The sequence below is a fragment of the Aptenodytes forsteri genome, unplaced genomic scaffold (assembly GCF_000699145.1).
Source record: "Aptenodytes forsteri isolate BGI_AS27 unplaced genomic scaffold, ASM69914v1 Scaffold333, whole genome shotgun sequence".
Classification (NCBI taxonomy): Eukaryota; Metazoa; Chordata; class Aves; order Sphenisciformes; family Spheniscidae; genus Aptenodytes; species Aptenodytes forsteri.
The window spans coordinates 1,983,512-1,996,176 of NW_008794542.1; the positions used below are offsets into that span (position 1 = coordinate 1,983,512).

At 34.1% G+C, this 12,665-nt stretch overlaps 1 protein-coding gene across 2 annotated transcripts in view; it reads left to right on the top strand.

Annotated features, from left to right (window-relative positions):
* TBC1D19 (TBC1 domain family member 19) overlaps positions 1–12,665 on the top strand; it is a 57,733-nt gene that overhangs the window by 24,699 nt on the left and 20,369 nt on the right. For both annotated transcript variants that reach the window (XM_009272300.1, XM_019470212.1), the window contains 4 exons: positions 736–846; positions 1,702–1,774; positions 2,585–2,623; positions 5,138–5,250. In XM_009272300.1, the coding sequence (XP_009270575.1) occupies positions 736–846; positions 1,702–1,774; positions 2,585–2,623; positions 5,138–5,250 (336 nt within the window). The remainder of the gene's footprint in view (positions 1–735; positions 847–1,701; positions 1,775–2,584; positions 2,624–5,137; positions 5,251–12,665) is intronic.

Genomic DNA, 12,665 nt, shown 5'->3' on the forward strand with positions numbered 1-12,665 from the left:
GTTCCTTCTCTGCTGGCATTCTCTCCAGCCACTCTTCCCCAAGCTACTTCCCCAAGCTACTTCCCCAAGCTACTTCCCCAAGCTACTTCCCCAAGCTACTTCCCCAAGCTACTTCCCCAAGCTACTTCCCCAAGCTACTTATCTTGACATTATGATTCCTTGTCTCTTAAGTTTTATCCTTACTTTAGGTTTTCAATTCTGTAGGGTTTTTTTTTTTCCTTAAACGAAAGAAGATTATTTTGGTGTATTGCTATTTAGTAAGAAATTATTTTAGTAGCAAATTATGTAGCACTTTGACTGAAAGCTACATAGGATTGCCAGTGTAAGAATATGGATAAAAATTCTTTCAGAAAAAAGTAATACTGAAGAATATCCTGGATATTGTAGCCATCAGAAGTATACTGTTGGTGTTTGAATGGCTTTGATGAGGAAGTAAATTTTACTCAAGACATTACTATGTAGCCAGCACTTAATCCCATATATCAAAAATATTTTCTGCTTTTTTGTTTCATAATTTGAGCTTACTTTTCAAAGTAGAATATGTCTGCTTCCTTAAAAATTTGGCTCCTTTTTGATTTTGAAAATGTTGAGATAAAATTTGGGCATACATATATGATAGTTGCACGAAATGGTTTTATGCTGAATGTACTGTTTGTAATACTGATGATGTTAAGAAGAGTTCTGAATGTAAATTTCTGAATATATGCAAGGAATGACAGAGCTACCATTTTTAAGGTACTGATGAATCTTCGAAACCCAAATTATGAAAATGGAGAACAGCCTAGTTTCAGAAATCATCTGGGGCTAATTCAGGTTCCTCTAAAAGTTAAAGATATTCCAGAATTGGTGAGTAGATTTTTTTCTTACAAGAGGTTTCTGTAAGAATTATTTTGCCTTGCTAATGAATAAGAGTCTAAACAATAAGGAAGAATACTAATACCATGAAAAATTTCTTCTTTTGAAAGTGAAAATCAATCTAAATATGTAGTTAAAACACAGAGCATAAAAAAGTTTTATGAAAAGACATCTTTAATGAAAAGTAAAGCATAAACTAAATTATCTGCCAGTAGGGAAGTTTTCATTTTATGCTACACAGCTTTGGTTTGTGCCAAAAATATACTTCTGTACGTGTTATTCACTCATTTTTTTCTATACAAGAAACTTTAAATATGTAGTTTATCTTAATTCTACAGCTTTATTTGACGCTGTACAAGATCAGTAATCTGACAATCAGTTAGCTTCTAATTTTCTTCTCAAAGTAATTTTAAATCCCTTTATTGTCAGATTGTAAATGAAAGGAAATGCTTGGGTGCTAGTATTATAATTGGAAAATAGGAGAGCTGCTCTTAATGCTTCACTGATAAGTCTCTTGAGGATTTTATGCTAGTAGAAAAACTTGCACCTGGGTTGGGAAAGAGCTGGGAATTAGATATCCTTAACCTAATCTTTCATTCACCACTTTACTACATCCAGGTGTAGCTCATAGTTGACATGAAAACTGGGGCCTATACTAAAACTAGAGTAAGAATTGATGTGAGATTCTTCTCTTTAAAAACCTTAGCTCATATTTCATATATCTGCATTTAAAAGTACTATGTTTGGTTTAGAAAATATTCACATTAAGCCTTTCGGAAGAAATCTCTAGTGATTTAGAGAATTAAACACTGTTAATTACTGTTTTATGGTTTTGTTTCTTTTCAGAAAGAAGACTTCAGTGAACTAGGCTTAAATATAGGACAGCTGGGTATTGATGATTCAGCACAAGTGCCTCCTGGTTAGCTAATGCTGTGCTTCAGTCATTTAAATAGAACACTAATGAGTAGAATACTTTGCAATTACCAAGTAATTTGTGTATTTTTTCCATAATAAACCATGAATATTTGTTCTGTAACTATGATTGTAGTGATTTTCTTAGTAAATTATAGCTAACAATAGAAAACATTGCAAATATGAAAGGTCAGATTTGGAGAAGATTTAAAATTGTCACCTTAAGTTGAAAATATGTTAATTCCAGTGTGTTTGAACACTTGAGGATCTAGAGAACAAAATTACCTGTCTCCAAAAATAAAGAAAATATCAATAAAAGCTAAACCAACTAACAGATAGGCATATATACAAACATCTTTTAAATAACTATCTTTAAGAAAATATTACAGAAAATATCCATATATTAGTATTCAGTAGCTTAAATAGTGCATAATTTCTGTTGTTTTTCCATGTACGCATTTATTCCTGTAGAAACAGGTGTTAAAATGGTCTTTTCATACAGAAGTGGAAAACATTATAGTCTCAAGTGATTTTTCTTTTTAGATCGAAACTTGCCTAATTGAAAGTGTAGGTTCATGCAGTATAGTGCTACTTTGGTATTTGTGTCCTTCGGACAAGAAAAAATTCTGTAGTATTATTTCTTCTTAGTTTTTGAAAAAGAACATTGATGCTGATTCAGGTTGATTTTTAGTGACATTAACAGTAAAAATCAGCTGAATGTAGTGGCGTGTCGTAAAAATATAGAATACATTACTAGCTGGAGTGGGTTTTTTTTAATTTAATTTTTGCCATTCTTTTCTATTTCTTTATTTTATAGAGTTCTTTGAAAATGAACATGTACGTGTTGGACAGAAAGGTATATATCTGTTTTCATCTGTAATAAACTGTGATTAGTTAGGGATACATTTAGTAAATTTCTGTCTCAATTACGTATACCTTTTAGAATTTTAACAATTTAGACAGACTAATGCAAAGCATAGTCAGTAATAACATTGTAATTCAGAGACAGTCAGTAATACCGCTGTAATTTAGACAGAGACAGAAAAGCAAGCATTTGCAGTCTACCAGTAGCTACCAGATAAATAACTCCACAGATATTTCATTAAAAATGAAATAGGAAGCATAGAGACATAACTTTCTGGTGATAACTGAACTTATGTCACTACTGAATTTCACTTTAAAATCAAAAGACTGTGGACTCCTTCTTTGCACACACAGTTCTTACTAGTGTAATGGGGTTTACACCTGTGCATCAGAACAGAGTCTTTTTAATTGTTATTTGCAATTGCAGAACTTGCTAAGTATTGCAATACTTAACCACCATGGAAAATTCACTCATTTGTCTCTGTAAACTGCTTTTGCTGAGAAAGTTCCAGGCTTTTTTTGTAGGTTAAGAAATAACCTACAAAAGAAAGGGAAAGATAAAAGAAACAATCATTTATTAGCTCAAGTTTGCTTATAGAAGAAACATACAAGGAGTGTTTGAAATCCATCAATATCTGCTCCTTACTGTCTCTTGTGAATCCTGCTAAACATTATCACCATCAAAGAAAAAAATAGTGAGTACCATCCCAAAAGTCCTCCATCCCTTTTTTTTTTGTTGCAGTAACAAAACAGTGACCTTTATTTCTTACTTCTCCTTTTGCGGTCCTCCTTCTATCCCTCATCATCTGTTTTCTGATCCAAGAGCAAGTCATTATGGCACTGTCCATCTTGCTGTTCATTTCCTGTTCTTCCAAATAAATTCCCCATCCAGACTTCCTGAGCCAGTCATTCAACTCCACAATGTAATTCTTACTCCTCATCTCTTGTCTGTGTAGAACAGCCTGTATTACAGAGATTGTCTTAGCTTTTCCTACATGCAAAGACACAAAATTTTGTAAAAATATGAGTTAAGAGTCTTGACCATAAACTGAAATCTCAGTTCATTCAGTGGGAATCCTACTGCATGCTCTATTGGGTGTTGGTAATGACTTTGGTTGCCATTGATGTATTGATTTTGCTTTTATATTAGATGTATTGCCAAGTCTGAGGAATTTTCTTTATTGTATTTAGTAAACCCCATCTTGTATATAGCAAAACTACTTTTTAATATTTTGTGTTTCAGTAAGAAACAATAAGGTAAACACTCATGGACACTGAGATGAACCACAGTCTTTTCTAAAATTTTGTGGGGAATGTAGGAATTTTTTTTTCTTTTTGCCCTCTTCGTTTAGGAAAAAAGGATCACACACCATCTGTGTTAGAGCTCTGCAGGTTAAAACAGAGAACTGGCAGACTGTTCTATTCAGTATTTAAGAAGAGGGGGAAGGAGAGAGGAATAAAATAATTAGATTTATAATTCCAAACCTCATCCTTCTAAGTCATGTCAGGGCAGTATATTGTGAATATCTAATTTAGTGAAGTTTAGAAAAGCAAGTTGTTTCTGAGAGACTTCAGAAAAATCAGAGGATATGGATTTGAAAACTTCTGAGTACCAGCACAACACCTATCTAATGTCTAGATAATCTCACAGAAATATTCTCCCAACTCTCTCTCTGTTGTGAAAGACATTTCAGGTACGAGGGTACAGTTAATCACATAACCTCGATGGGAAATAACACTTCTACCAGATGAGGATAGCTAAAGATCATTGTCTCTCAAGTTTATAGATTTAAGTAAGGAATGAGATCATCTGCTCTAAGGTATGTACAGTACTTTATTCAAGATGAGGCCCTTATGACAGAGTAGCCTAAAGCTTGACAACAATGACCCATCGAGGCAAACCTGTCAACAGTAGAGTATTTGTTTTATGTCAGTCTGAAGGAAAAACAAAATCTTTTAAGAAGGAAAGTCTTTATCCCCCAGAGTACATATACCAATAATGAGAGAACTTATTGAAGTACACTCTGAAATGGAAAATTCTTGCCCCACAGTTATCTGTGAAGATATTCATATAGTTAATATGAAAATAGGGGAGACACAAAAAACCAGAATGAGTGACAATCTCCTATTTGAACTGAGATACCACTCGTAGTTAAACAGGAGTATTTGTGGCTACATATGGCTGCTAGTTCCGCTTGATGCCAGCCTACTAGCTGCAACTAGCCTTGATGTAGTCATAGATACCTACTAAGAGGGTACATACTAAGTGCTACTTTATGATAGAAGGAAGCACAGCCTTGCTTATTAATATCAGTTGCCTTGTTTCCCAGGGAACTACTTCAAAATTGCATTGTGGAAACCAGACCTTTTAGGTATTTTCCCATTAGCTAATGCTTACAGCATGGTAAACCAGTTTGTAAAGTTAAAAATTGAAGTACTTGATAATTTGATAAACTTTGGAAGTCTTAAACTATATCAATTCATTACCTGCTTTGTTTCTTAACAGTTTTAGCAGAGCAAGATAGTGCTGCAGCTCAACAATATGTTCGTCAGGGATGTCCAACAGCACTCCGCGCTGATCTGTGGGCCCTCATTCTCAATATTTCTAATCAGCCAGAGGTAAGGAGCAAAGTGAAAGTAAAATATGAAGACTAGGTGAAAACACAAAAGTGCAAGCGCATATCTTCTAGTGATCTTTTTCCAAAATAGAAATGCTCTACTGAATTGTCAGAGAAACTGATAAACATTTTATGAGAAATATGCACATGCCTATAAAAAAAGTCCATGCTGTGGTGAAGTCTTTTAGGCTCTTCCCTAATTTTTTAACAGATATAGGAGCAAAATACTGTAGAACAAACTATTCAGTTGATCTGCCTAGCTCCTGAGGTTTTCCTATATGGTGCTGACTTTTTCAGAAGGGGACAAGAAAAAAAGTCCTGGAAAGAAGACTGAATCTCTCTTATCTTTGCTAAGTTTTATAAAAAGAAGATGCGCTATACCTTTTTCCTGGCTATTTGAACCTGTCATCATATTCGTGCACATATCTTGTAAATTGCTTTATATATTATTGCATATACTCTACATATATACAATCAAAAAGACATAAAGAGGAACTAGTAAGATGCGGATTGTTTTCATACTCCCCTGTACAGCAGCAGTTTTTCTTAGTACCTTATATTTATTTGACTCAAGTCCTCAACAATGAAATCTTTTGCAGTATCCGAAGACATGCTATAGTCAACATATCTAATATGCCTTAAAAAGTTAAATCCCTATTTAAATCTTTGCAGAATTTTGAATTCTTTGATGCAAGGCTTTTATTGCAATAGAAGGTAACATGCATACATGTACATTTGCTCATAAATGTGAGAATTTTACAGTATCTCATGTCCCTTGAGGATGTAGCCATTTTCTTGTAATACTGGGGCATTTATTGGTAACTACATAGTACAATCGTAAGATCTTGCCCTTAAAAACAAATGTAAATCTTGTTCATTGACAGCTTACCTGAGGAGTTGAAGTTATTTGGTCTGGTATTAGAATTACTTAGTTTATTCCTTTTTGAAAAAATAAAATAGGCTTTTGTTTCTAGCAAATTAAAGATAGAATTTTCTGTAGAATATTATACATCTTACTTAAGATGCTCAACACGAGATTTAAGTTATTTTAAATTATTGGGACAGCTTGAATTTTAGAAGTCTTTCTCTTTATGAGAGCAGGAATATTAGAGGTGTAAAATTAATGTTTTTGGTTACATTGCATCTATTTATATCCTGTTAAATGCTGCATGCTCTAAGAGCATTTTTATCTTAATGTGGCAAATGAAATAATTGCATAAAAAAGCCAGGTATTCTGTTTTAATGACTGAAAGTCAAAGTAATAATTTGAAAAATGATAAAATATTTCATTTTATGTTTGCGTAAAGCATGGGTTGTTACAGAAATAGATTTATTAAAATCTGTTTCCTGAAATTCACATGGACAATTTTCAACAATTACCTTTTTATTAGATTAATTACAAGAGGAACAAGCTATGTCTGTCTATTAATATATTTGTCAGCCACAGTTAGATCCTTTAAAAGTTGACTCTAGTTTATAGTAGTTTTTAATATGTGTTTATACTATGCATGCAGTGTGAATATTTTAGACCTTCTCAAAATGTTAGTCTCTGCTGTGAGGGTATTAACTCAATTTACTGTTAGGTAAGCTAGAGAACAGTACATTAGCTGTTTGATCAGAAGTGCTCATGTATGTGCCTTTATTGTGTAATAAATGGTAATTCAGTTCCAACTTATTGCAAGGATGCATGTGGACACCTATGTCAGGGCAGCTAATATGTTCTCGTTGACATAATATTTTTACCTTGAGATAACTTTCTACGCACTTAGCAAATGGTGCTCGTCAACTATAGATGAAGAAGAAAAATAAACTATATATGCATACAGTATTCTGAGATTCAGTGCAGTAGACATTCTCCTTTAGGAGACATTCTACAGGGTCCAGAGCCTTGAGACTGAACTGAGTAGACTGCGTGCAGGGAATTATTGGTGAGACAATATTTTGTGATGATGCTGAAAGAACTTGAGAAAGATGATGATAAGTGGCTGGAAAATGGTAATGATAACATCAAGAAAAAGTGGTAAGTAAGGATGGATGAAGTGATGCAGACTGCGAATTTGTCACTACTTTGAGATTGTTGAAATAAAGGATTGGAAGACAGTAAAATACAAAATCCACCCTCCCTCCCCATGAAGAACAGAAATTATCGAGTCTGTGGAAAAGATACGCTATGTTGGAGAAAATCATCTAAGCTGGTGATGTAAGTGCATATGAATGTTTTCCTATCATGCTAAACTGAAACTGTATCTTCTAATGTAACAGCTGTCGGAGCCTTTTATCTTCTTTTCCAAGACTATTTTTGCATAGCATAGTATAGTATTTGTTATCCTGGGCTCTAAGTTACAGTTGTTTTATGGACTTGGAGTACTAAAAATATAAATGCATTAAAGGGATAGGCTTTCTGACTGAGACCTAGCAGACTGCCCATAGATCAGGTAGGATAGCACATGGGTTACTATAGCTATGTTATAAGATGAGTGTCCATAGTTCATTTTAAGGATTGCATTTACTAGCGTTTCACAGAAGTAAGGCTGTAACTACTGCGAGAATGCTAACACCCTGAGGTGTTCTTCTTGCATATACTGAATATACTGCTTTATTTTTTGTAAAGTATAGCAAAGCAGTTTTCAGATACATGTAGCTGTTTTATGATCTGCTGTATTTCATATAGACTTTATTGGTTTATCTAACACTTCTTTTCTCTACCTCTTGTGTACTGTTTCTCTGCTGAAGTTGAATTGTGTGGTTGCAGAGATTTCTTGCTGTAATATTTCTGATTTGCAGTTTATGCTGTATAACATTTATAGCTGTATGAATCTATAACTCATAAGGACTGTGAATTTCCTTTCTTTAATGTAAAACATTATTGAGGGTTTGGTATGGGCAGCATTGTGTGTGTTAGCATCCAATATTGTTGTTTGGAAAATTTTATTCAGTAAAGCTCAGCCTCTGTATAAAGCTAATATGCAGCCAAGCAAGGGATGATACTAGCAATCTAGCATCGTAATCGTAAAAATGATAAACTACCAGCTCTATATGCAGGATTATTTAGAAATGCGTAAACACATTTCCTGGCAATGAATTGTTTATTAGTTTTCATTTGTAATGGTACATTTTAGAGAAACTGTGTTAAAAGAGCATTTTTAAGGTTGCAAAGTCAAACATTTAAAAGCTGAACAGTGTCACAGTTAATATTGTCTGTGCAAACAGTCCAATTTGCTGTATATATGTATTTTATCGTATGCTCTTGAATCACAAAATCACAGTTTTTCCTGTGGGATGTCTGCCTCATTGATTGCACAAAATGGATGGCACACACTTACTAAGATTCTGTTTAATTTTTTTTTTCCTTCTGTTTGTTGTGTTACCCTATTGTTTATTCACTGCATGCTATTCAAGCAGTGCTTAAAAAACAGAATTGTTCACTATCTTATAGGCTTTTTCCTCTATTTTTTTTTTAAGTTAATGGCTTTTAAATCAATTTTAATTCTGAAAATTCCAGCATGCAGAAATTAGTAATGCTTTGCTTTACTACAGCTTTTACTGAATGTAATTTCCTAGGTTTAAAAACTTAATAGGTGAGGTGGTAAGTTCATCATGGAGCATGATGTAACTCTGTGCCTTATCAGTAGGGTTATTTAGATTAGGATCAGTTGCCGAAGGTACCCACTGCACCATTCAGACAGCTGAGAAGCCAGTAGCAGTAATGGACTGTCGTCATCTTTGACTGGAGAAGGATGTACTTTACAAGTAGATTTCACAGATGTCTGGTAAAGGGAGAATAAGTTTTGGATCCTCTTCAGGATTTGCCAGGAGGGACTTTCTTTAGCTCTTTTGTCCATTATCTCTTTATGTAATCTGTTTAGTTTTTTGTTTTGTACTTGCTTCTGGTACTTTTGTTCCAGAATCTACAGCTCACCTAATTAATGCTCATTGCCATTCTTTAGGCTTCATCCAATTCCCACAAATCTTAGTGTCTCCTTTCTAGACTCCCCAGTGTCAGTCTTTCTTCATATTCCTAGTTCTATGCTTCACCCACCCATTTCTTGTATTAGATTGGAGAGGCAAGTATAGACAGTGCATTCAAATGATGAGGGTAACCTAAAAATGAATCATGAGCTGCCTACAGTTCAGGAGTGGGAATGCAGTTCCTGTGCCAGGGATTTCATGACAGGCCACAGGTGGACTGTGCCTGCGCAGAGGCTGCTGAGTAATCCACACCTTAATTTCAAAGAGGTGAATCACTAGATTCTGCTTAAACTAGCTTTGTTGGGTACTGCTGAAAGATACTGTTCTCTCTTGCCTGTGAGATACTTTCAGAGCTCCCTTTTCCTTATGCTCTCAGATGGATACAGTATGAGTTTTTTGGGTGGAAATTTTGGTATGTGGTAGGGTCAAGAGGGCTGGGTAGCGCAATTCTGAAATGTACTTTGTTTCAACTTGGAAAGAGGAGTATCTTTGGAGGTGCAGTATAAAAAATATATATTATTTTGAGAAAAGCTATGGTCTATATAAAAATGCAACACATTTTGAAAAAGTAAAAAGTTTACAAATCAAGGTTACATTAAGATTTGGCAGACAGAGAGGAAAGGTTGAATCCAATGAAAAAGGTAAGGTTTTTGGATTTATAAATGAAAACATTTTAGGCTAAGAAACCTACCACATTTCTGGACACTGCTGAAACTTGGTAGTAATCAGTTGTCTCGTGTGGAGGAAGAAATGCAACCAATAAAATAGTAAAACAAGACTTGAATCTTTTTTTGAAGTCTGCATGAGGCTCTTAAAAACATTTCTCACTGTGTAAGTGAGAAAAACTGATCACCGAGCAAAAGGGTCATGTGGCTTGAAAGTAGATCTGTGAGCAATCTTGTTTATGATTCAGATATGAGGAATTAATTTATTAATACAGCATGAATCACAAGCCTCTTGTCTTACTAAGAGGCATGGGCAAGATCTACTTGTAGTCAAGTTGCGTCTAAAAAAACAGTGTGATTCCCAAGCCCTGTTTTCATTTTCAATCACAATTTCAGAGAAAATGAATGACAAGTAATGAATTAAAACCATTATTCCTAGAATGGTTGTGATTGGTTTTGCATTGCAAGTCCCTTTTTAATAATTTCTGATTTGTTTCCCAAACTCTTTCTCATGAGTTCTAGTTCAGGTGGACAGCTTGGCCTTCTTTTTACTAAATTATTTAACTGTTAAAGTATGTAAGTACTGTTTTACTCTGCTAATATTTGCAATGTAAATTTGCTATTCATTTTTTCAGGGTAGAGTTTTGAGTTGTGTTTGAAATTTTAATTCATGCTGAAATTACAACAGCGACAGCAAACGGTGTTTTATTTTCTGAGAAATGACCAAGTTGGCCTAGTGGGTTTTTGTAAGAGCAAAGTAGAAACTATTATTTATGAAAAAAGAAAAAGTGATAAACCGTTTACCCTTTTTATTTAAAATCATACTGAAGAAAGTATTCAAGTGAATTATAAAGAACTTCCATTCAGTTTCTGCGAGTTGCTGAAGAATCTGAGTGCAGTTGTTCTCTCTGTTAAGACAGTGCCCTAAACATCAGGTTGCTTATTCTTACCACTTTTTTAACTGCTTGAAATATTTACACCAATCAAAACAAATGAAGGAGGAAAATTGGGAAGGATATATATTTCAGAAATTGTACATCCTGTTGGTTAAGGCTAAGTGATTCAAATCTCTGTTCTAACTCAGGCAATATTTGCTCTATATTCTAAGAACTAGATTGTTTTCTAAAATAGGTACACAAGTCTGAAGGGTGAGAAATGGAAAGTTTCTACACTTTAGCTTTATTGATTCCTTTGCTAAAACAAAAAGAAATTTTACAAAATGTTTTAAATACATATGTCATTCTGGATTAACAAATAGCAAGTACTCTGTTCTGATTAAACCTACTTCATTTAAATTTCTTTCAGCGGTTTTCTGTTTTTCTTCTGTGGAAGATACTGTTCACTGGCTACACTAAACTGTAATTTATACATAATTGCAATTAACATGATTCTTTACACTTCCATTAATAATGCAGTTGAATTAAGGCATAGGAAGCTAGTAAATATTTTAGAGATTAATAACATAACAATCATAGTTCAGTATGATGCCATAAACAAAACTGTACTGAAACTAGCACTCTAAACTCATGATTTAGGGCACACAGTAGGGCATCATTTATGAATATTTTTTTCTTATACAGAAATCTGTTCTTCATACATTCAGTGAAGTCATTCCTTGCATGCGAAATCAGTACGTCTAAGTGTGAATAAAGCAGCAGCAATTCAACTTAATACCAAGTTATTCTGACTGTTAAGATGAATGGACCATGTACTTAAGTGATTACTTTTTAGTTGTGGTTTTACAATAATTTTAATAGTAACAGGAAAATGGACTCTTGTAAGCAAATGTAAAACATAATTGAATGGCTTCCTAATTGAGGAAGGAAAAGGTTAGTACAAAATACTGGACTAGTGATAATGTTAACTTGTGGCTTGGAGCCACAGTGTGACCACAGGTGAAAGTATTTTAAGAAGAAAACTTGTTTCTGCATACAAATTTCAAGTCTGCTCTATATGTGTGTAGCAAAAGATTACTCTCTTCCTTCATACCACTTTCTTCTCCCACTTCCAAACAGCCTATAGCGATTGTTTAAGGCAGTTCTAGAGAACTAAAAACTAGGAAATGATAACAAGAAACCATGAGGTTATTAGAATCTCTTTCCCAAGTTACAATAAATTAGTAGTTGCGTTATCTACTTTTTTCCATTCTCTCCCTCTCAAAATTTCATCTTACTTCCTATTTGTTCTTTAAATCCTTACTCGACTTACCTTTTTTTGCAAAGAAATCGGCAGTAAATATTATGTAAAACTTGGAATATACAAGCATTTGTGTGGTGCCTGTAGAGACACAGTGAAATCAAAATAGTTTTGTGAAGTGGGAAGGAGCTTTGGGGCTGCTGATTTAGTTTATGAATTTATTCCAAATCTGTTTGAAGCTGTGGTATTCAATCTGAAACTGTGTTATTCAGTTGTAGGCATGATGACAGAGGTATTTAGGGATTTCGGAATTACATGATGATAGTGCGATATTTAATTTTTTGTTTTCTTTGCAAGCTCTTTCTAAGAAGAGAGGGATAGAATAAGCTAAAGCAGAGAAGTGTTTGTTCTGATACTTCCCCATCGTTTCACTCTTGTGTATGTTCTGTAGACATTCAGGAAATAATTGGAGTTTAAAAAAAGGTCCGAGTTCTTTGTATTCATAGAATCGTAGAATCATTAAGGTTGGAAATGACCTCTAAGATCATCGAGTCCAACCGTCAACCCAACACCACCATGTCCACTAAACCATGTCCCTAAGTGCCGCATCTACACGTCTTTTAAATACTTCCAGGGATGGGGACTC